General features: G+C 35.2%; 1 protein-coding gene and 1 long non-coding RNA gene across 11 annotated transcripts in view; both read left to right on the top strand.

Annotated features, from left to right (window-relative positions):
• The window catches only part of COMMD10 (COMM domain containing 10), a 172200-nt gene that overhangs the window by 28861 nt on the left and 118100 nt on the right, over positions 1 to 25239 (top strand). For 8 of the 10 annotated variants that reach the window (XM_027099637.1, XM_027099644.1, XM_027099657.1 and 5 more), the window contains exon 5: positions 471 to 581. In XM_027099637.1, coding sequence (XP_026955438.1) covers positions 471 to 581 — 111 coding nt within the window. Of the gene's footprint in view, positions 1 to 470; positions 582 to 1773; positions 1880 to 19300; positions 19827 to 25239 lie in introns of those variants that run through there. The other 2 variants (XM_027099703.1, XM_027099693.1) reach the window with 2 other exon arrangements.
• LOC113616416 (uncharacterized) lies at positions 7760 to 8821 on the top strand. The gene is made up of 2 exons (XR_003431293.1): positions 7760 to 8442; positions 8521 to 8821. It is a non-coding gene; the product is annotated as an uncharacterized LOC113616416 (long non-coding RNA).

Raw genomic sequence — 25239 nt, 5'->3', positions numbered from 1 at the left:
TACTGTTTTTTGTTTTTGTTTTTTTGGCTGCACCGCATGGCTTGTGGGATCGTAGTTCTGTGACCAGGGAGGGATCAAATCCTGGCCCTCGGCAGTGAGAGCGCAGACTCCTAACTACTGGACGGCCAGGGAATTCCCTAAAATATACTGTTTTAAAATAGTAATTTACTATTTAAAAACCATTGACTCCTTTAGTGTAGTTCATCGCTTAGTCTCAGAACTTTTATTTTTAGAACAGAGTGTATTTAAAGGCCAGTTTTACTGTTGAATTTGACAGGCATGGCACGTGGCCAATCTAATGAGCCCAAAGGGAGAATGTACAGAGTGTGCAGGTTAAAGGAGCCCTGGAACTGACTTTCCACAGAGTCCAGGCTATCCATGTTCATTCCTGCTGATTGGAGATTTGCTTAAAGTTGACTGTTTTCTTCTTTCTGTACCATCTGATTCCAATCTGTGCTTGTCTTTTGTAGCTGGAGACGGTTGGATGGCAGCTTAACCTTCAGATGGCTCACTCTGCCCAAGCAAAACTAAAATCTCCTCAAGCTGTGTTACAGCTAGGAGTGAGCAATGAGGATTCGAAGGTAAGAAAGGGTATCCCATTGAAAGGATGTATTTTGTTTACTAGATCTTGTACTTTATTGTTAGCAAGGTCTTTGTTCTTTGAATTGAAGGTTTAAACATAATTTAATTAAAATGAAAGATTAACAAAATGACAGATCTTTGTGACAAGTTTTGATGTCAGATTTACATATCACTTTGTTATTTATTTGAAAAAACAGGTTGTCTTACAAGGTACTTTTCTTGCAAGAATATGTTATAATGTCTTTTCAATTCTGCAATGGAAAAAATTGGTAGTGGTCATATAAAATTATGATTTTAATGTTTTAGATAATTGTGAATGTTTCTGGGTGTTTTGTGTTTTAAGCTGCATACATATGGCAGAGGGAATAATGTTGTCCAGCCAATGCCTGAAATATGAAGGTGACCTGAGTTCTGTTTGTGTATGTATAGTATGTCTGTGTGTGTGTTTAAATCTCAGCTATTACAAAATAGAATTTTGGATTAGTTTTAAACTGCATGGTGATTTTTTTCTTTAGTATTAATTTAAGAAAACCTGAACATGTTATCAAAGGTAAAAGAGTTGCTATGGACAATATACTACAGCATATTGAGAAATGTGTATTTCAGTTGTCATTGAATGCTATTTTTATATATTTTTTACTACAATTGAATATCTTAGAGCAGGAGGAGTGACTTTTTTTCCTTAAATAAATGAGACTGTCTCATTTTAAGACAAATGAAATAGAGGTGAGAGTGAGGTAGGAAGATCTGAAGAAGAAGAGGTTACTGTGGCTGTATGTGATCAGAGAATAGTGGAAGAAATGTTATTATTTATAATGGGCATTGAAGGATGTGTATATTATTACTTCTTTGTTAGCACTTTCACTGTTTATTATGTCTTGTACGTTTCTGTCTTCCATAAGAACTGGCATCAGTGCCTAGCTCAGGTTACATGTCCACAGAATTTTAGGCAATTGAATTGGATCTTAACATGTATAATTTATTAATTTATTACAGTGTTTGCAAAGAATCATTTCATTTCACACATTTTGACCAGAAAAGAACATAAACTTAATGGTTAAGTGTCGAATTGACTGCAATATTATATATGCTCTGCAATTTAGTAGCGGTCTAACCTTGGGCAAGTTACTTAATCTTTATGAGTGTCAGTTTCTTCATCTGTAAAACAGGAATAATATATCTGTCTCACAGGGCTTTTATGAAGATCAGATACTCAGTGTATGTAAAGTACATGATGCTCTATAAATGCTGGCTGCTGCCATCTTCATCATCATCAATAAAAGTTTTCTTGGGCTAATGAATAAATAAATCTCTTTGTTTTAAACCAAAGCTGCCACTAACTTTATTTCTTGATGAAATTAACCTTTTCCCTTTTCTTTCATTCTTTCTTCCTTTAATTTTTGATCATATTTTTCATATGTATGCTTCTGAGAATAGAGGAGGGAAAGGATAGCCTGGAAAGTCCTTTATTTTTTTTTCTCTCCGTGAACTAGGGAAGGCATTCCTTTAGCTTTAGGATAATAACCGGAAACTCACTGGTGTGGACTGAGACTCTTCCATGAGGGAAAACACACACCTATATACACACATACATATATGCGTTCTCCAGGTATACGTTCACTGCTTTATTTCTCGTGACTATCATATGTTAAGTCTGAGTAGCTAAATGGAATTTATAGCTTGGAAGGATACAATTTTGACTCTATATTTGATATACTTTAAGCATTATAACTTTGGCAGTGTTTAACTCTGGGATGCTTGAGTCCTCCCAGCTTCTTTATTGTGTCTTCAAAACATTTCTCTGTGTCAGTTATATCTTTAGGCAGTAGGAATGAATGAGTAATGCTTCAAGTAAAAGAGTCATGTTTTTAATTCATTCATATTATTCAGGAAATCTATACAGATGTGAGATCCAACTCATTTGAGATATAGGCTGGAGTACATTTGTATTTTTCTGTCTGTTGCTGTTTTAAAATTTTGAATGAACATTTGGTTACCCTTATGACTTGCAGAGCTAGGGAACCATTTTCCTTAACGGACACTTGAGAAAAGCAGCAGCACAGGAATGTAAAGGATATTTTCATCTCGTATGCAGACTTAAGTGACCCTCTTTCTCTGTGTTCCTGTCTCCCCTGTGGCATTTTGTGGATTTGGTCCCTACTTCTTATATATTGTAAACAACAGACATATAGTGGAATGTACAACCACGGTCAACCTGGTTAAAAACAGGCCCTCTCCAAGGGACATGTGCCCTAGCTATAAAGGAACAGTTATCTACCATACCTCTGTTCCCCTCAGTGAACTGCTGCTGGGAAGCTTTACTTTTTCTCCATGTTTTTATGATCTGGTATTTTATTCTTTGTACTCTTGTTATATCTGATTCCTTGATGTTAATTTTTACATAACTTCTGTTATTAAGGACCACACACTGCTCTTCCCCCAAACATTTGCTCTGTTCTGAATGAGAATTCAGGAATTCTAGACAGGTTAGAGTATTAGGTAAAAGGAACATGAGTATGGAACATGTTTTAAAAACCAAATTTGTTAAAGGAAGGGAGAAATTTTATTAAAAGGAAGATTAAAAGTTATCGCTTGTTAGTTTATGATGCAGAGTATCATAAAGTACACAGTTGTCATGCTTAAGAAATTGACATTTGTTTAAAACAGGAAACAGGTAAAATTCTTTCAAATGTATGGGGTTTTTTTTCCGTCAAATGTTTTACATTTACATTATGTTTTACAATGTAGTTATCCTGAAAGTACACATATATTAAAATAATTCTGAGAGGATTAGAGTCAGTGCAAATTGTAAGAGAATATTTTGATAGTATTTACAATACGTATGAGCTGCTGAACTGAAAACTTACAGTAATTCACTGAAAAGCATGGTTTCTAAGAATCTCTTTCTTCTCATTCCCTTCCAACATACACATGAAAAGTGTAGCCTGAGGTGAAGTTTTAATTGCTGTCACTTCAGATAACATTGTTGTACTGGCCTCCTTTCTGTTAGAACATTTCTGTCTCGAGGCTTTCCTGTTTTGCTACTAATTTTATCATGAAAACTGGATGATTCTAGCTTTTCCTATAGTATTGTGATAGATATTCTAGTTGTTTTCAGTTAATTTTCTTACTGTTTGTCTACTGCATTTAGCAAAGTAAGATTATTTTCCTGTTCCACACATACCTCAAAACAAGTTTTCTGAGTTTTTGGGCTTTTTTGTTTTTTTTGTTTTACTTCATTAGGGGGCAGTAGAGCTCTTTGCTTACCTAACCTCTGGCACTCACAGTGTTATTTGAAATAACATTCAAAATAATTTGTGAAGTCAGTAGTTGTGGGAAATGCTAAGTGTTTACATTTCTAATCTGTATATAACAATAGAGTTCTCTTGTTATCATCAACAAAATTAGTGCCCATTAATCAGATATGTACAGAACAAATAAATAAAATCATCCTGATTTCAATATTTGCTAATTTGCATATGATCATTTGCCAAAATGAAATTTATTAAAAAGCCTTCTACACTGTTGATTTTTTTTGTTACATTCTGCCACCTGTATTAACTTCTTTATGAGAAAAGAGAATACAATAACCCCAAAGATAGTTGAATGGCTGTGTTAGGTTAGAGCATAACTGGTTCTAGACTAGTCATAGACAGTTGAAATTTCTTTATAGAGAATAGCAATTTTATGTGTAACAGATTTGGTAATTTGGATGGCATCAACACTTTAACTGAATATCCTAAAAACGCTAAAATATTTGAATTTTACTACTAATCTTGCATTTTCCTCAGTAAATTTGCTGTTCAAGACAATCATATTTTGTAAATGCAGTGATTCTAAATTCTTTTTGTTCATCCTTTAAGAAAGAATCCTTGTGTTTCATTCTTTTTTTCTTCTTCTTTTGAAACAACTGAGATAAAGTCACCTTGACAAGAGAACTTTCTAAACATTTATCTAAGTGTTCCATTGGATTGTGCTCAGGTTGCAGAAGGGTAATTATGGTCTTGAGTGAACTTAGGACTTTTAATACCAATTTTTAAAATTAGAGGTCTTCATTCTTATTTTCAAAATGTATGACAAATTCTATTTAGATTGAGAAAAAGGGGGAAAAAAGCCTTTTTTTTTTAATTGCTTACTCTATGTAGATATGGTATTACCTCCTTTGATATTTAAAAAACGTCTCTTCCAGGTATGAATTCTTATTATTATCTGTATTTTATAGATAGATGGAGAAATGGAAACATGTAGTGGTTAGTTTATTTTCCTAGGTTATTCCTAACTAATAAACAGAGCTAGGATTTGAAGTCAGGCAATTTTATTTCAGAGACCTATGCTATATTTATTGCTAGGATACTGTATCATTTTGCTTATTTAATAACTTAGCAGTTATCCTGTAATATGTGTATATGTTTCAAGGTGTTGAAAGCTTTTCTAAAATGCAATGATTGTTTTATTATTGTTCTTCATAAAACTACAATTACATGGATTCTAAATTTCCTTTTTGACTAAATTGAAACAATTTTACACTAAAGTCAATGAAAGACACATATATTCTTTTATGTGGTAAGTAAAGTTGTATGTTTTGATGTTGTCTCAGTTTAATAGACACTGCATTTATTAACAGACCTTATTGTAAGGGCTGTATGACATCATTGATGTTGACGTGTCGTGAACAAAGAAATAGGGTATATCATTAAAAACACATCCTTAGCTGTATATATGACAGGTTTTTCAGTAAGAGAAAAACACACATATGCTGTTCAAATCATGAACTCTTTGTATTAGAAATTTAAAGTATTTTGATCTTCTTAAAGGTAATGTTTGTATTGACTGATTCGGAAGGACCTTCAGATTTTTCTGAGCAGCTTTGATGAACAGGTCTAAATTTTACAAATGTTGTATTTTTATTAATCTAATCTATATAGTGAATATATTTCAGCATATTCTTTTGATAATTTAAGTTTATTTTTCTGTGTTACAATATTTGTGTATATATTTATAATGGACATTTTGGAAAATATAGGGGAAAAAAGCCAATTAAAATCAAGTGTAATTCTAGTACCCACAGCATTGTTATGTTTTGTTATATGACCTTCCAGTCATTTTTTTCCTATACCTCTGTTATAAGTGATTTTTTAAAAAACAGTGATGTTTGCATTTGGTTTAAGAAAAAGAATTGAAGTTTTGTTATTACTGTTCAGTACTGTTATTACTGTTCAGTGGTATGAGAAGGTAGTCTCATTCATCAGTCAGAACTTTTTTTTTCTTTTTTGATAAATAGCAGTTATTCATTTTCTAAAGTATACTATCTTATGATCTGAAAAGACATTCTATGAAGTCTTGGGCTTTTTTACTCACTGATTTTGATCAGAAATTTATAAAGTTAGCTTTGTATAATGAGCAGGTCTGTGTCAAGATACTTTTATTTGTGTCATTTGGGATGGTTTTATTCAGGGTTTAGAATTTTAAGACAGGTCAGTGGTTTTTACTTTTGAAATGAAATGATTGATGAATATTGCTTGTCTTTTAAAGAAGATGTTTCTGGTTCTTTTTTTATTACCTAAGTTGTATACGTTTATTTTGAAAATTTTATAGATATGGAAAGAAAAAGTCACAGATTTACCACCACTGTGCAGTCTCTTTTATTTCAGTGTTCATTCAATAGCTACTTTCTTTTTTTTTAATAGCTACTTTCTTTTGAAAGTTTTCTTTGATTTTATATTCTGCTTTCTTCATTTAACTCTGTAACAGATCTTTCCCATATTCAGACTCATCATTAATATATTAAATGATTGACTGCATCACGTTTTGGCTATGACTTACTACAATTTCCTACCAGTTCCTCTGTTGTCAAATAATGAGTTTGCTTCCAGTATTTTCCTATTATATTGTGATAAACATCTTTGTGTATAAATACATGGTAGGTGTTCAGTAAACACTTATTGAATGATGAATGAACAAATGAATGAATGAATAAAGCATCCTTGGAACTTATGGTTATTCTTCAGGAGCGTAATTACTGGGTGAAAGGGTGTAAACCAAAAAAAGGTCTTTACTATAGTTTGATAATTGGCTTTTCATAATCGTTTTAGGAACACACACACTCAAAGGTGGCATTCAAAGAATATAAGAGCTTCTGGAGAAAAGTGTAACATTACTATCTCGAAAGTAGGTTCTTTGATAACTAGTTAATTATTTTGGATAATTTTAGGAGACCAGTGAAAAGCCCTGGTATTTTTGTAAGATTATAGAGCGCTCTCATTTATAATTTCTTTATTCCTTTAGTATACACATTAAAGAAGCTTTTGTTTTATGTGTTTTATTTTATTATAGAACATGTAGAAGCAATCTCATAAAATATTCTAGCAGTTAGAGTAAATAGAAACAACCCTTATTTGGTAGACAATTGCCCATATACTTTGAAAAAAAAAGCCTGGTTCTTTGCAATCAAATTTATTTATTTAAGTAATCCTAAGGCTTTGTGGCTCTAGTTTTCTGATTCTTAATTTTGTTTTGTATCCTTTTTCATTGTGATCAGTTTCTCAATGATAGTATCCTTTAAGGTGTCATGTGTTCTGAATGAGAGCAATACAAAACTCTTTCCTTAATTTATTGTGGTTTCTTTTTTTTTTAGTTTTGTGATCAGTATGACTTTCTTAAAGATCTTAGTATTCAAGTATATTGAAGTGTTCAAATAATACGTGTATAGCTCCTTGGTATCACAAAATGAACCCCCTTATATGCGTGTGAAGAGTATGTATGTATAAGTCTTTTTCTGTACTTTAGATTGCCTAATGGAAAGTCTGCATTTATCTATGGATAAGACTTTTAAGCTAGCAAAAATAGTTTTAGACACTGTGTATTTTTGATGAGTAAAAACGAAATATTAATACACAGTGTGATGGAAGTTAGTATTCATGTGGAGAAAATGATAAAAACGACTTGGAGGAGAAAATCTTTTAAAAAATACTCCATGTATTTCATAATTTAAAAAATCATCTTTTTACTAAAATTCTTTTTAAAAATTTTGTGAGGGCTTCCCTGGTGACGCAGTGGTTGAGAGTCCGCCTGCCGATGCAGGGGACACGGGTTCGTTCCCCGGTCCGGGAAGACCCCACATGCCGCGGAGCGGCTGTGCCCGTGAGCCATGGCCGCTGAGCCTGCGCGTCCGGAGCCTGGGCTCCGCAACGGGAGAGGCCATAACAGTGAGAGGCCTGCGTACCGCAAAAAAAAAAAAAAAAAAAAAAAAAAAAAATAGTGAAATTTCAAAGTAGGCAAACAGTATCACCCTCACTTGTCTTTCCTAGCTTTTGAACTTCTTTACTTTTTTGAAATCTGGAGGCAATTGATAATTGTAGAATTCCTCAAACATAATAGAATATGTTTAAAAGTACCTTTAAATTTTGTTTAATGTATTTTTATGGATTAGAAATGATAGTAATGTAAATGAGTGGCTTATGTACTTTGAAATAAAAGTGTTAACAGTAAATTAGACATCTGAACAAATAAAATTCAATAAATTAAAGTTCAATAAATTAAATAAGCAACAACTTTTAAAATAGCTCAAATTCAATTCAAGAAACATTTATTAAACCTTTACCATGCATGAGGTACTAGGCAAGGTATTTGTGATATAGGCAGGTTTTATTTTCCATCATGGAGCTTATGGTCTAAAAGGGAATGCATACATTAAGCCGGTAAATATATTTAAGTTTAGTGACTGTTACAAAAGGAAATACATGGAACTGTGGAAACTGACAGCAAGGAGTTGGAGACTGCAACAGGCAGGGGAGTTTCAGATGGAGGAAGGAACACATGAAAAAGGATAGGGGCTTATCTTCTGAGCATGTTGAGTATGAGGTAGCTGAGATATCCAGGTAGAGGAAAGAACACATGAAAAAGGATAGAGGCTTATCTTCTGAGCATGTTGAGTATGAGGTAGCTGAGATATCCAGGTGGAGATTGTTTGGATGGCAGTTGGTGAGGTGGGGAGTGGATTATAGACTAGAAATTGAGACTTGGAAATCATCGAGGTTTTGATTATCATTTCAGTTATGAGATGGAAGAGGTTAGTCACTTAGGGAGGAAGTATAGAAGCTGATGAACTCCCAAATTTAAAAGGCAAGTAGAGCTACAGGAGCTTATCACAGTGATTGGGAAAGGAGCAGCCAGCGACCAAAGCAAGAGAGTATTTCGTCGGGGGTGAATAATATTACATGCTGTAAGAGGTAAAAGAGAGGAAAATAAAAAGATACTAATTTAACCCTCACAGCTGTGAATTAAGTACTAGTATTTTCCCTAGCTTGTAGATTAAGAAGACTAGTCTCAGTGGTTAAGTATCTTTCCCTAGATTGGATATTAGAAAGTAATATGGGCAAGATTTGAACCCAGGTCCACCTGCCACAATAGCCTGAACTTACAATCACTATATAGCAGTTTAAAAAAAAAATGAATTTAGTGTCATGGAGGTCACTGGTGATCACTGTGTGGGGCAGGAGAAGGAGGTGTTTCGAGACAGAGGGCGGTATTGAATACTGTTGAGGGGCCAGGAAAGAGAAGAACAGACATACATATATGACTTGGATTTGGTTAGATGGACTTCTCTGATAACCTTGGTAATTGTGGTCTCAATCACAATTGAGAGGCAAAAGAATCCTGATTGGAGTAAATTGAGGAAAGAAAATGAGGCAAAAAAGTGAAAGCAACCACCTACGTAACTCCTTCAAGAAACAGAAACGGAATAGTCAATGTAGGGGAATGTGGATTCAGTGACTGGAGATACTAGAGGAGGTTTGTATGCCGATTCCACATCCATTGCGGAGAAATTGACGCTGCAGGACAGAGAGGGATACAAGTTCCATGAGAAAGTGAGATGATAAGAGGGCCAGAGCACAAATGAAAGGGTTGGACTTTGATGAGAGTGGGAACACATTATTTGTTGTAACAGAAAAAAGAAAGAGAATGGAGTAGGTAGGTAGTTTGGGTGGTAGAAGAGGAAGCTGTGTCCGATTGCTTCTGTTTCTGAATGCAGTCATTAGTTGAGGTAGTGGGTAGGTCTAGAAGGTTTGGGAACAGGGGAGGAAGTATGAAACAGTTATTTTGGATATTGGGAAAATGAACAAACTAGTTATTTTAGGCTGTTTCACTGTTACTGGCCAGTGCTTATTGCCCACTTGAGATTTGTGACCATGAATTTGAAATGAGAACTGTTGAAATGGTGTACATTTTCCTTCATCCATTTTTAGTTGCTGTGATGCAACTGTGAAGTAGGTAGATAATTGGGTTTAATCAGCATTTCATCTTTGCCAGTGTATCAGGTGAAGGGAGAAAGGGACAAAGGATTGGCCTTGTGTACAAGGGAGTGATTTTAGTGATGGACCATAGATTCTAAATCAGATCAGTTGGAAAGTGAGGATATGGTGTATGTTGTGGGTGGCGTGATGGAGAGTGAGAATCTGGCTATAAAACTGGAACCCTAGCCGCAGGCTCCCTTGAGTCGTTTGTCATACAGAGGACCCTCAGACACATTAGTTCCAGGGTCACTTGGGAATTTTTTATTTGAATCTTCTCCCTTCCTCTCTTCTTCCCTCTCTTTCCACTTCTTCCTTTCTTTTTATAATCGAGCAAAAATGCAGTTTCTTTCAGCGTTATTCCATTTTATCTCAAGGAGTTCCAACCTATCCATCTTTAAAGGGCCATTTTATCCAAAGTTAAAATACTGCCACTTCCTTGGTAAGGGTAATATAATAATAACTCCAAAAATAACCCTTTTATAATTCTCAGCAGTAAAACAAATAGAATTATTATTCATATACAACTTTATTTATGGAATGAGCAAAGGCTGATGGAATTTTCCAGCCCAAAGAGATCTTACATGGATATGGCAATGGATTCTTAGATATAATATCAAAAGCACGAATGACAAAATAGATAAATTGGACTTCATCAGAATTAAAAACTTGTGCATCAAAGGACATTATGAAGAAAAAGAAAAAGTAACCTAAAGAATGAGAGAAAATGTTTGCAAATTCCTGGTAAGGAATTTCTGTCTAGAATATGTAAAGAGCTCCTACAACTCAACAGCAAAAAGGCAAACAGCTCAAATAAAAAATGGGTAAAGGACTTGCATAGACATTTCTCTAAAGAAGATATGAAAATGGCCAACATGCACATGAAAAGATACTCAACATCATTAATCACTAGGGAAATGCAAATCAAAACAAGAGTGATACCACTTCACACCCATTAGGATGGCTATAATTAAAAACAAAAAAAAGTAAAATAACAAGTGTTGGTGAGGATGTGTAGAAATTAGGACCCTCATATATCGCTGGTGGAAATGTAAAGTGGTTCAGCCACTATGGGAAATAGTTTGTCAGTTCCACAGAAATTCAAACATAGAGCTATTGAATGACTCAGCAGTTTCACTCCTAGATATATACCCAGAAGAAGTGAGAACAAGGACTCAAATATGTATATCTGCATGCATGTTTATAGCAGTACATAACAGTAGCCAAAAGGTGGAAACAACTCAAATGCCCATCAATGGATGAATGGATAAACAAATAGTAGTATACACATACAATGGAATATTATTGAGCCATAAACAGAAATGAAGTCCTGATACATGTTACAATGTATATGAACCTCAAAAATATTTTTCTTAGTAAAAGGAACCAGACATAAAAGGTCACATATTGTATGGTCTCATTTATATAAAATATCCAGGTTAGGCAGAACCAACAAGCAGGTTAGCAGTTATCAAGACCTGGGGGAAGGAAAGAATGGGGACTGACAGCTTAAAGGTTATTGGTTTCTTTCTGGGGTAGTGAAAACGTTCTGAAATTAGTGCACAGCATTGTGAATGTATTGGAAGCCACTGAATTGTATACTTTAAAAGGATTAAAATAGTACATTTTAGAGACAGAGAATGAGAGCGAGAGAGAGCGAGAGAGAAAGAGAGAGAGAGAGAGAGAAGGAGGATGAAGGAGACCAACTTAGGGAATATTTCAACCCTTTAAGTTTACTGAGAAAACTCAGGCCCAGTGAGGCTGAATGGTTTGTCAGTTGATTATTGGCATAGCCAGATGAGACCCTAGTCTGACGGAATGAAGGGGGTACACTGGATTTATAGTGTAACAGTGAGATGACTTGAGTTTAAATTCTTAGACTGTGGGCAAGAATCTGAATCTTTCTGCAGCAAATTTCCCAGTTTGAAAATGTGGCTAGTAATACCTGTCTTCTAGGATTATTGATAGAATTAAATATCTGTGAAGTGCCTATTATTGATAGAATGACTCTCACATAGTAGGCACTTAATGTTAATTAAATTTGAATTTGCAGTGCTATAGTTCAACATTGTGTTAGGAACAGATTATTCTGGAAAATATTTTTAGGAGTATATTATTTTGGAAGATAGTTGAGTACTGACTTGATGGCTTGTATAGTAGTTTGCCCTTATTAAAAAAATTGTTCAGTGTTACAGTATTCTCCTTTGTAACCAGGCTGTTGGAATTCAGATTGAATTTTCTGTAACCATCATTTTTAACAAATCACTGTTCCTTTTCTCTTAATTAGTAGAAATGATTCCCAAATGAATATAGAGGAAGAATACCACTTCCTTAATTACTAATATTGCATTGTAGGCTACTTGAACTCCCTGTGGGGTTTTTTTTTCACCCACAGTGACCTTTCATAGAGTATGTACTCTGAAAGAACAAGTCCTCAGGGGTAGTATGGCATTGTGCCACTTGTAATTTTCTATTATCTTAAACCATCTTTGTTTTTATATCGCTATTCTTGATTATAATACTTTGTATTCACTCTTTCAGCCACAAGGCTCAAAAATCTACAAATATTGAGTCTCAAAACACTCCAGTGAGGCAGGCATATTGCAATCATCCTTTTTAGTTAAGAGAGGAGGAGGAGGATATTATTTAATTGTTAATGTATAATAATAGAAGAAATAGTCTACCAAAAATCTGTTGCTAGTTTTACGATAGTCTTGTTTTAAAATGAGAAATCAAAAGTTCTTCTGCCTCATGTAAATGATGGCTCAGATTTTCATCCTCATTTTAATTTGGGTATTTTCTCTACTTTTCAACTGATTTTTATGTATATTGACTTCTTTTGACTCCGAAGTACAAGAAAATATGAACATTGTAAGCATATACCTAAAGTAGCTTGAACGATTTAAATTTATCAAGCATTTTGCTGTAGACAGATAAGTAATTTATAGATTTATATATAAATTTATATTTAGATATAATTTATAGATTCCTTAGCTTTGACAGTGGGTATTGTGTATTCGTTTATAAGTTAAATTATAGTCACCTCCTCAGGTATTTTAGGTTGGCATGGTAATGAGTAACAATAACACTGCAGCCATATAAGTGTATTTACACTTCTCTTTGATGGTACACATGTTATCTATGAATTAAGTACTACCTAATTCTATGTATTTCAGCTGTCTGCTTCTAAAGAGTAGAGATCTTTGGAGATGAGGGGATATTATATAGGACAAGAACAAGTTTAAAAATAAAAATAAGTTAAAAAATGCAGTTTAAAATGCGGTCTAATTAATGGTAATTCCTAAAAAAAGGTAAACATTTCTCATAAGGAAATTTTGTTTATTTAAGAAGTAAACCCACAAGTTGCCTTGGGTCAGTTCATATGGATTATGACCTATTTGGAGGCCGAGGGGACATCTAATTTCTTCATAATATTATATGAAATATGCAGGTGGCTGAGATACCTCGTTGTCTCTTTCCTAAGTGCTGCCACTTTGTATTTTTCTGAATTCTAGTCAGCCTAGGTGGATGGAGCTCATTAAAGCTGAGTGTCTGGATAGCTGCAGTGCACAGAAAGTAACCACTATGCCTGATACTGCCACATTTAAACAATTAAGAAGGTAATGATAATAGATAACATTTATTGACCATTTAATATATGCCAGGTATCCTACGTGCTTTTATACTTTGTCTCATCGGACCCTTGAAATTAATAAACAATAAGTCACTTTTTTTTTATTTGCCCAGAAGGACTGAAAATAATGTACAATTTAATAAAGTAACCACTGTGCTTCCACAGTGATTACTTTGCCGTCTGTCTTTAGTGAGGTCCATGGCTAGTGCCTATTCTTACAGTCTGTATGGTTTTATCTTGCTCTTAAACATTTTGTTTTGATCGTCATGAAACTCTCTGGAGGGTAGGTGATTTATTTCCATTTGCCAAGTGTGAGGAGTGAGAGAATGACCTTGATAGACGACTGCATTGAGAGTTTTCCTATTCTTTTCTGGCAGGGCTGTCTGGGTGATGAAGTACTCATAGTACTAGAGAATCAGGGAGTTTCTGGTAGTAAAATAGAGTCTGTACCGGATTTTTCTAGATGATAGCTGCTCAGCTGAAGTGCAAGTAGGTAACAGGTTAGCTGAATATTGATTGCCTTGTTCTGCCCTTGGGGCAGCCAAGCAGTGTCTGGGGGAACTGGAGGGCCCAGCCAGTCACCCAGCCTCAGACTGCCTTGTTGGTTAACCACACTGTAGAGTACAAACATGATCATTTTTTTTGTCAGCGCCAGGATGTGAGTTAGGCTTAGGAAACATGATTTCCCTCAGAAATGGGAAGAAGTAGAAATTGTAAAATATTTTATCTTTTTTTTATACCTAATTCTCTCTATCCTGTTGTTTAATTGCTGGTGGGATGTTGAATTTGGAGCTTGAAAATTGTACTTAGCAGCTTAACCATAGCCACTTGCATGAAAGTGTAAACATTTCCTGACCAGAATGTGTCTACCAGTCAATTGTATATATCGACAGAGGGCAAACTTGACCTGTTTACTTGAGGGTGCTTTTCGCTTCCAATATTCTTTTTGGGGAAGTTTGGTTTACAAATAGTTTTAGGTAATTTTTGAAACTCTGATGTAAAAATTCTATCAGATAGTTTATATTTCATTAACTTACATTAAAAAATTCTATCAGTTTATAATTCATTAACTTACATTAAGCGATTCATATTGCAAATTGGCCCAAATCTACAAAGACTGCCTTTATTAGCCCACGTAGTTTTCCCTAATCCTCATTTCTGCCAGCCTCTCCCATAAAACTTCTTATTTTTCTTTTTGCACATTAATATTAAAAAGAGTGATGTTCTCTTTTTTTTTCTTTTATATATAAGGAATCTTATGGAGAGATGGGTTTTAGGGTCTCTGATTGTCGGTGCAGAAGGTGATGATCTCATAGAGACAAGACTCTTCTTGGGAGGGAGAGGAAATGCCTTAGGAAAGTACCACATTGGATCCCATCATAGCATTTCTTATTAAGTCAATTTCAGCGGTATTGTTTTCCTTCAGAAGTTTGTTAGAACAGTTTGCTGTTTCTTTAGTTGAACATTTAGATTTACAGTGCACGTATGTCTTTTAGCCCTAGAATCACCTTAGTACATGAGGCCTCAGCACACATCGACTGAGGAAACAGAAGATTCACATTTTCCGTCTCACACTCACACTGACTCCAGGAGTTACACTCGTTCAGGGAATGGTGGGCCTCATTGCTTGCATTATTTAATTAGTATTCTATCTCTGTTTGCAGAGTGTATAGTTGAAGTCCATATATATATAGTTGAATTGAGCTGAATCACAGTTAAATTCACATGAATTAAATATGTCACTTGTATTAACTGATGACTTGTTTGTGCTTTGGTCCCTCTTATGTTTTACTAATTTATGCCTTCAGAATCTTCAAGTTCTCTTGTCTTAGAATTTAAAAGTACTAGTGTGTTCATTAAGAAAGTCTCCTGCCTATTACCAATCTCTTACTGATTTATAGGATTAGAGCCTGTTAGGAGAGAAAAAAGGTTCTTAAATATAAACTCACTGGTATTCTATATTTGTCAGGGAAGTATATTCTTGTAAAAATCTTATAGGTAAACGAACATTCTGTGTGTCCTAGTGAAAAAAGGAGGGGATAAGATAGTATAGATGGTAGTTCCTAACTTTTAAATTTGACAGGGAGGAATGTGAGTATATTGACCTAGTTAATGCCAATTTGAAGAATTCTAATATGATTCCCTATTTCCCTTCAAATTTTATTGAGCCGGGTTCTGTTGGTACCAGCCATGTTATTTTAATTGGATTTAGATTCAGACATGACTGTCTCCATGGCTTCCATTCTTGTACGCCCTACTTATACTGCTTTGCACAGTAGGGGTTTGCCTTTATATTTGCAGCATTAATCACCTATTAATTTTTCATTTTAGGTCGCTAAAATATATCACATACATTAGTATAAGAATTATAAAAATCAATTATCCTAATAAACTGTGGAGCAAAAAAATTGTGAACAACTGTGATTTTAATTTCTTATATTTTAAAAGGTCTGGTTGAAGATTTTTATTCATGGTTCCTTCCCCCCTCACCTCTCCCATGTTAATATTGTTGTAGAGAAGGTTTAGACTTTGTTACTAAATACACACCTTATTAAATAGGTGTGTGTCCTGGGACAAAGCATTTCTCTGGTTCCTAGTTATTTCTACCATTCAGCTAAAAAATAGCTCTGTATTACATTTGACAGATAATACAGAATAATGTAAAGGACTTTGAAGGTGGCATTGGTATGTAGTAAAAGCAACACAGGCTTTGGAAGCACACTGTTTACCTCTTGGGAAATAGCTAAAGAATCTCGAGCGGTTACTTACCTGATTGAGGCTCAAATTCTGATCTGAAAGTTTGGACAATAATAGCAACCTTCCAAGGTTTTTCTGAGAATTAAATATGGTAGGAAATGTAAAAGTGTCTATTACATACAGCACATTGGTATCTTCATTACTTAAAGAGGTCTTTCCAGTTTAGAGCAGCAAAATTGAAATGCCTAACTCTTTATAAGGCCATTATTAAGTTTTGCCAGAAGTAGAACTAGTTGTGAAAGTAGAAGGCATAAAGAAGATCATTCCTTCCTTTTTTTTTTGTCTAATATCTTTAGGATAAATTTAGGAAGAAAATGTTTAAGGGAAGATTAGGTCTATTAAAAGACCTTACTGAATTTTGTTCTTTGATGCTAGTGACCTTCTTTTCCTAGCTGTTTGAACCAAGTGAAAAAGGTTAATAAAGCTCTACAATAAAATGATCTGATTAAAAATAAAGCTGCATACTTAATAAAAAGCCTGTCCCTTTGCTTACAACAAGTGGGAGAATATAACTTTGAATGTTTGATGAATGCAGAACGTTAACAAGAGTTATGAATATACCTGCTCAATTTTAAAATAAAAATGAAAAGTTTGAAATATACAGATCACCAGATGAGAGTATAAATTATTATTGGGAAGTTTATATAAAATAGAAATTAGAGAAATTATGGGCATCCTAATCTCACATTATTATGAAGATATGAAAAATTAAATGAAGTGTCTTCAAATTTTGTATTTTTAACCAGAGAAAAGTTATTTTCTGAGTACTTCTATTTACAAAAAACAGCCACTGACTTGGTTCTAAAAAAGTTAGATTATTTAAGTCCTGTAAGAATTTCATCTGAAATAGTTTTAGCAGCATGCAGTATCAGTAATTATACTATGAAGTCAGCATGATGTTTGGATCTTCTAAAACTGTTTTGAAATTTGCTTAGTACAGTTTTACCCAAATTTGTTAGTGACCTTGAGAATTTTTTTTAAAACAATACCAGTTACAGTGGTGTCCTGTGAAAGAAGTTTCAGTAAACTGAAGTTAATTTAAAATTACTTATGATTGTCACTTTGTCAAGAGAAATTATTTAACATGGCATTTCCCTCAATTGATAATAACATAAACAAAGAAGTAGATTTTAAAAATATTATTGATAAGTTTACTTCCATAAAATCAGGAAAGTAAACTTAAAACATGCTGTTGTTGATATAAATAAAATATTTAAACTTAAAATGTTATGAATTTCAGTTTCTCAATAATGTTCTGGAAAAATATTAACCGTTAAAATATGCATTAAAACGTGAATGGGGGCACGCGTTTTTCCTTTAGTGTCAAGGTCCAGGCACTGATAAGAACTTTACAGTAGTATACATTCATTCCTCCCAACCCCTGGCCTTTTGCTTTTATTATCACATATTTTTCTTAAATATGTTATAAGCCTTACACTATACTGTTTTTGTTTAAATAGATAATTATCTTTTACAGATTTAATTAAAGTCCCAAGTCAGTTGGTTTAAGATACGGAGGTTTTTCTGGGTGGGCTTGGCCCAAACTGTTCACTTTAAAAGCAGAAAGTTTTCTCTGGCTGGTAGCAGAAGAGAAATCAGAAAGATATGAAGCATACAAAGGACTCTGCGTGTTGCTGGTTTGAGGATGGAGACATTGGTGAGAAAGAATGAGGGCAACCCCTAGGAGAAGAGAGTGTTTTCTGGTTGACAGCAAGGAAACAGGGATCACAGACCATTAGCTGCAAGAACTAGATTCTGCCACCAACCTGAATGAGTGTGGAAACAGATTCTTCCCCAGAGCCTCCAGATAAGAGCCCTGCCTGACATCTGATTACACCCTTGTGAGAGGCCAGCCAAGCCTGTCTGAACTGCTGACCTACAGAACTATGAACTAATAATTTGATGTTGTTTTAAGCCACTCATTTTGTGGTAATTAGTTATATAGGAATAAACATACTAATATAACTTATAAGACCTTTTGTCAATCTGAACATTTCTATGAGGCTTTGTCTTAGCTCTTTCTGAAATCTTAACACAGCATGTTACAGCCCTACTCTGGATTTGATCTTTACCTGAAAGCCATTTCGTTATTTGAGAATCGTTTTGTCATCTGGAGGTCCTTGTAACTTCACACACTTTTATTTAACCCAGCAAGTCCTTGCTCTTTTGGAGCTAATAGTTCATTCTTTAGCTTATCTCTTTCCTATATGCAACGAGAAGAAACCCAGTGGCACTTTTAGTCATTGAGTTCATTAGGAACATTTCCCATTTTCAATTTTTCTGCCAACAACAGTATTTCTAAACTTCCCTCCAAAATAAAACAAGGAACCCCTTTCTTGCAGCTTCCAATCACATTTCCGTACTTTTAAACCCTTACCAACAACCCCTTCTGGTCCTTTTAGGCTTCCACTAACACTGTCCTCAGTGCCCTTTAGGCTTTAACCTGAATCCAATGCCAATGGCAGCTAAATCCAAGAGCATCCTAAGGCAGACGTGCATGACATTTTTATGACCTAGGCTCGTACGTCACATAGCATAATTTCTGTTGTCCTCTGTTGGTTGAAGGAGTCATAAAGGTCTGCAAGCTTCACGGGGCAGGGATATTGACCACACTTCTCTATGAGAGAAGTGTTAAGGTCATATTGAAAGAGGGGCCTGTGGGATAAAAGGTATTGTGTCTATATTTGGAAAATTAAATCTACCACAGATCTCAACATTTTAGCTTGTACTTTAAAATTGCATTTTGTCTGATTTGTAATGCTCTTTCGAAATATAATGCTACCAACCCTGTAGCCCATTTCACAATTATAGATTTATGGGAAAATCTAAGGTTTTATTTATAACAGTCTTATATCCAATACTGACATCAGCCAACTGGTACATTCTTTAATTTAAAAATTAAAAATTAAATTTAATTAAAGTTATTAGCTAGTGATTAAAGCTGATTTTTTTCTTGTTTAATGAGTTTAGATTTTTAAAGAAAAGTATTTTCTTAACTGAATCAATCTGTAACCCTCTTTTATACTTTGTGTTACAGATTTCAGAAATGGTGTAGCAGTAGAATATGAACTGGACAAATATAAGTTATGATGTATGATTTTTCAGCATTTTTTTTTTACAGTGGTGCCTTTTTCTTTAAGAGAAGGTTCTAAGTGTAGCATATTATTATTTTGTGGTATACATGTCTCTTCTCACCGTAGTCAAGCTGATCGTCAGCTGCGATACATACTGAAGCCTTGAGGGAAGGTTCTCTCATCTCTTGTGGCTTCTCGCATCTCTGCTCTTTCCCTGGCAGAAAAAGTCTAGGACTTTGCTTGCAGCTGTAATGGGGCTAGGAGGCAATTCTACTCAAACGTTTCTCATCACAGTAAAATTTCACAAGGAACTTCTGAAGAACAAGTAGATAAATGATGGAGGAATAATATTTTATCAGGACTTTTTGAATCGCTATTGAGCACACATCTTAAAAAACTATTATTGAGGGACTTCCCTGGTGGCGCAGTGGTTAAGAATCCGCCTATGAATGCAGGGGCCATGGATTCGAGCCCTGGTCCAGGAAGATCCCACGTGCCGCGGAGCACCTAAGCCCGTGTGCCACATACTGAGCCTGTGCTCTAGAGCCCGCGAGCCACAACTACTGAGCCCACGTGCCACAACTACTGAAGCCCGCACACCTAGAGCCCATGCTTCACAACGAGAAGCCACCGCAACGAAGAGTAGCCCCCGCTCGACGCGACTAGAGAAAGCCTGCGCAGAGCAACGAAGACCCAATGCAGCCAAAAATAAAACAAATTTTAAAAAGAAAACAAAAAAGAACTATTATTGAAAGTGAATGGTGCTCCTGATGAGAAATGGTGATAGTTCATCTCATAATATAGTACCTGCTAGATTTTACTGAATCATTAAGCAAACACAGGGAATCCTCTCTTCCCCTTTAGTCTTAAACAGGCTGACAGAATAAATCAGTGTTGCTTTGATTACATGAATTGAATAAAATCTCAGCAGAGCATATCATTTAAACAAAATAGTTCTGTCTAAAGTGCTTTTGAACCTGGACACGTTCCTAGTTCTTTGGCTGCCACAGTCCTTTGGTCTCACTGATGCACATCTTTTATACATGTTAAATTATGTATGTACAGAAAAGTACATAAAACACAAATGTACAGTTAATCACAAAGCTGACATCTGTGTAACTACTACACAGATCAAGATATAAAACATTGCCAGTTTGCCAGAACTCTCCTTGGCCTCTTCTAAATAGTTTCCCCTTCTTTTCCCTCTCATGTAGTCTACCTTCTATGATAATATTTTCTTTTTGTTTTTATATTTTTACCCCGTAATCATACATCTCTAAACACCACAGTTTAGTTTTAACTTTTATTTTTGACTTTATTTAAAAGGAATTATATTATTTTCCTGTGTTGCTTGCTTCAAAATTGTGTTTTTGCTATTCATTTTTGTTGCATATAGATATAGTTTATTTTCATTGCTGTATAACATATTATTATATGAAAGAACACATTTTATTCAGTACAGTTTTTAAAAATTTATATTCATATTCATTACAATGTTGATAGGCATTTGGGTTGTTTCCAGTTTTTAGCTATTATGAGTATTACCGCTGTGGACATCCTGGTGCATGCCTCTTGTTACATATGATCACCCACTTCTGTTGGTTATCTGCCTGGGAGTAGAGTTGCTGGGTGTTATTATATGCGAAGAGTCAAACTTATAACTGTTTTTGAGACACACTTTTTCTAGACTTATTTTGGGTGTGTCAGACTTCTGTGAGACAACTCCTTTAAGACCACAGAAGGCCTTTTATTTAGCTGAGGGGGTCTTGTAGGCCCCTTCATTATTCTTTTAGAGACGTTAATGAGGGGGTTTTACGTCTTGATTTGGTCTGCAGTCCCAGACTATACATTTGGAGAATGTTTTGCCAGCTGAGAGACTGGAGATGAGAAGCAGTTGTGTTTTCCAAACCAACAAGTCCTGGCCCTTCTTTATTCCTTCTAAATTTTGCTTGTAAACTGATCACTTTTTCTTTAGCTCATCTCTTTTTTTTCCCTGTTACCTTAGTCATGCACAGCTGGGAACAACCAGCTGCCTTAACATTTGCCTGGAAATCTCAGACAAATCTAAATGTTTATTAAGTAACTTTTTCATCTTCTGAGTACTATAGAGAACACAATTTGGCCACATATTTTGTTACTACATGCACAAATTCCCATTTTTTCAGCATGCGGTGAAAATTTTCTTACCCTTTTCCAGCTTTTGCTAAGAGTTTGCTCACCATTTTTCAAGCCTTAGGCCACTGTTTGGTTCTAAAACCAATATTACATATTTAATTTTAAAATTGTGGCAGTACCTCACTTCTGATACCATCAGTTAGCTATTGCTGTAGAACGAACCCCTCCAAAACTCAATGGCTTAAAACAGTAACCATTTATTGTTGATCATGGGTCTGTGTGTGGGCAAGGTAGTTTGCTGGCTGGGCTCGGCTGGTCTCAGCTGGGCTTGCTCATGTGTCAGCAGTTTGCTGGGGCCACACTAGTTTAGGATGGCTTTAGTCACTGTGGCAACTCAGGTAGCTGGGCTTCACGTCTTCCATCATTTGGCAAGTTAACCTGGTCTTGTTCGTTTGGTTCAGAGGGAGCGTGAAATGCAAGACGCAAGGCTTCTTGAGGCCTCTAGGTGCGAACTGGCACACGGTTGTTTTCAACACATTCTGTTGGCCAGAGTAAGTCACACGTACAGGCCAAATCCAAGGAGTAGGGAAATAGATGCTAATTATGGATGAGAGACGCTACAGAGTCACATTTCAGAGGTAATGTCTATAGTAAAGGGTGGAGAATTGAAGTTATTTTTACAGTCTTCTAAAGTATATATATGTTTAATTTTGAAGTAGTTGTATAGTTTACGCTCACACCAACAGTGTATAAAGGTTGTATTTGTTCTGCATTGTTATCAGAACTTAGTAATGAATCTTTTTAGTTTTAGCTATTTTGCTGAGTGTCCAGTGGTATTTTATTGTGGTTTCAATATTTATTTTTTTTAATTTCTAATAAGATGGCTTTCCTTTTTTCCCCTTTTACTGGCTGTTTGAATATCTGCTTTTGTGAGGGAGGAGGGGAGAAGTACCTCCAGAAGTGAGTTTACTTCTGAGCTGCTTCTGACCCTCAGCTGTAAATCATTACTTTGTTGTTAGCTATCCAGTGCCTTCAAGCAAATGTTTTTAAGTTTTTGCTTTTAATTATTTCTTGGTAAGTTTTTCTAGTTAATCCTTAGTGGGAGAGTTGGTCTTAGGCTCCCATTCCTGGAAGTAGAATAATTCATTGCTATTTCTTTGTAGTTTTGACTTTCATGAATCTAAGAGATTTGGGGATGCCCATCTAAAGATTTAAGGGTTAATGTACATTATGGAAAGACCTTTGTAAATGAAATATCGTCTGCCTTGCAAACGATGATTTTTTTTTTTCCTGAGGCCTGAATAATCTGTTAGCAAACAATTCTGTTGTGTTTGACATGTAACAGGTGCTAACATCTTTTACAGTCTTGTCACAGGGAATAGAGGGTCTAGGTCATCATGTTCATTAATTAAGTCCAGGAAATTTTATTTCTCCTGTGGCTAATCACTTATGTTTGACATGAATCTGTCATTTGTGCCTCTAGTTTCCCTGCTTCTGCCTTTGTTCTGTGTAGCTTGTTTTTCACATGGCAGTCATAATTTTTAGACATAATTCAGATTATGTTATTTCTCTGCTCAGTATATACTCTAAGGGCTTCCCTTTTTTATTTATTTATTTATTTATTTATTGGCTGCGTTGGGTCTTTGTTGCTGCGCGCGGGCTTTCTCTAGTTGCAGCGAGCAGGGGCTGCTCTTCATTGCGGTGCGTGGGCTTCTCATTGTGGTGGCTTCTGTTGTTGCGGAGCACGGGCTCTAGGCGCACAGGCTTCAGTAGTTGTGGCACGCGGGCTCTGTAGTTGTGGTTCACAGGCTCTAGAGTGTAGGCTCAGTAGTTGCGGCACACGGGCTTCGTTGCTCCGTGACCTGTGGGATCTTCCCGGACCAGGACTCGAACCCATGTCCCCTGCGTTGGCAGGCGGATTCTTAACCACTGTGCCACCGGGGAAGCCCTAAGGGCTTCCCTTATAACTAAAAGTAAGACTCAAAGGCCTTAGCATAGCCTGTAAGATCCTACTGGATATAACCCCATGCTGCCTGTTTAATTAACTTTATCTGATACCTTTTCCCCTCTGTTCCCTCTGCCCTGTCCATAGAAGTTGCCTTGTTTTTCCTGGAACACTTCACGGCCTTTGCAGTTTCTATTTCCTCTTCTAGAATGCTTCTTCCCTTGATATCCACATAGCTTGGTATTTCCCCTCTGTTAGTTTTCTGTTCAGGTATCTTTTCAGAGAGAAGCCCTCCCTGAACACCTTACAAATAATTGTAGCATCTCTCCTGTCACTCTTTATCCCCCTTAACTTACTTTGTTTTTCTTCATATAACTGTCATCTCCTAACATATTATTTATTAATATGTTTATTTACAGTTCCCCTGTCCTAGAAAGTAAACTCCATGAGTGCAGAAACATGCCTAAAACAGTGCCTGGCACACGGTAGACCTTCAATTATTATATTTTTAATGAATGAATATGTGGCTACTGCAGTATTTTTATTTCACACTTACAGACTGTTTTAAATTGATGAGCTAAATAACTAAGTTGAACAGCAGTAAAACATAGAAACTTATACCAGCAGATAGGACTGAGACCTTTGTTGACATAGTAGAAGAGCGGCTTTGAGCCCTGAGCACATCTGGGCATGGTGATAATGTTAAAGATCTTTCTTCAGGCAGTGGCAGTGTTGACAGGGCATTGTCCTTCTGATTTTATAAACCAATAAACCCCAAATTAGGAATAGATTACAGAGGGAAAATATTTTTTCTGCATCTTGAATCTTTACAAGGATTTAAAAACAATATAATTATTTTAATTAAGCATTTATTGCTTAAGACAGCTTGTTGTATAAATAAATATTTAATAAAATATGTCTAATGGGAAATAGAAAATTCAAATTTGGCATTTTAACAAATCCACCATTTTAACTGTTAGTAAGTGGATTTGGGAATGGACTCATATAAAATGTTTAATAAATTTAATATTTAGTGATTTCAACTGTGATTTCAAAGACATTGGGGGATAGTTTTCTAACTGTGTGCCTATACCTTACTTCCTTTGTCCTTGCACCAACAGCAAATCTCAGACTGAGGTGTGGGATATAAGTTATATTTTTATCAGTTACACAGGTATTTTTTGTGTTCTTTGTTAGACACATCTCTTTGAGTATCACTGGTTTAAAGTAAGACTGTAATCATTGCTGGGTTAGGGACAAATCTCTATCACAGGCACAACAGCTGCATATTTACTGACTGCTTAAAATATATTATCTAATTTGCTCTTCAGAGTAACTCTATGAAATAGATACCATTTATTATCTCCATTCTATAAAGAAGAAACTGAACAAGATCATATAGCTAGTAAGTAACTGAGCTAAGATTTAAGCACAGGTCTGTCTGACTATAATAAAGCATTCAGTGAATAACTCTCCTGATTGAGAGACGAAATGATTTCAGCACTTGATTTTCTATTTAAAATGGGGAAAAAAAGTCAGAAATGAGGATATGACGTGGAAAATATATTGATGCTAAGCAACTATTTATATCAATTTCACTTGTTGAAGAAAATCAAGAATCAAATTTTGCATTAGAATAATAAAACTTGAAGATTCTGATCAAATTATAGTCCTTATATTTTGGGCAAATACGATTGTATATTTCTGATAACAAAATGTGCACTCTTTTTTTACTGAAGTATAATTGATTTAGAGAATTATTTTAGTTTCAGGTGTTCAGCATAGTGATTCAGTATTTTTGCAGATTATACTCCATTACAGGTTATTATAAGATACTGGTTA

Source organism: Aethalodelphis obliquidens, unplaced genomic scaffold (assembly GCF_003676395.1).
Source record: "Aethalodelphis obliquidens isolate GAN/ISIS:26980383/991018 unplaced genomic scaffold, ASM367639v1 scaffold4, whole genome shotgun sequence".
NCBI classification, from domain to species: Eukaryota; Metazoa; Chordata; class Mammalia; order Artiodactyla; family Delphinidae; genus Aethalodelphis; species Aethalodelphis obliquidens.
The sequence above is the reverse complement of the archived record's forward strand: the minus strand, read 5'-3'. Positions and strand labels throughout refer to the sequence as shown.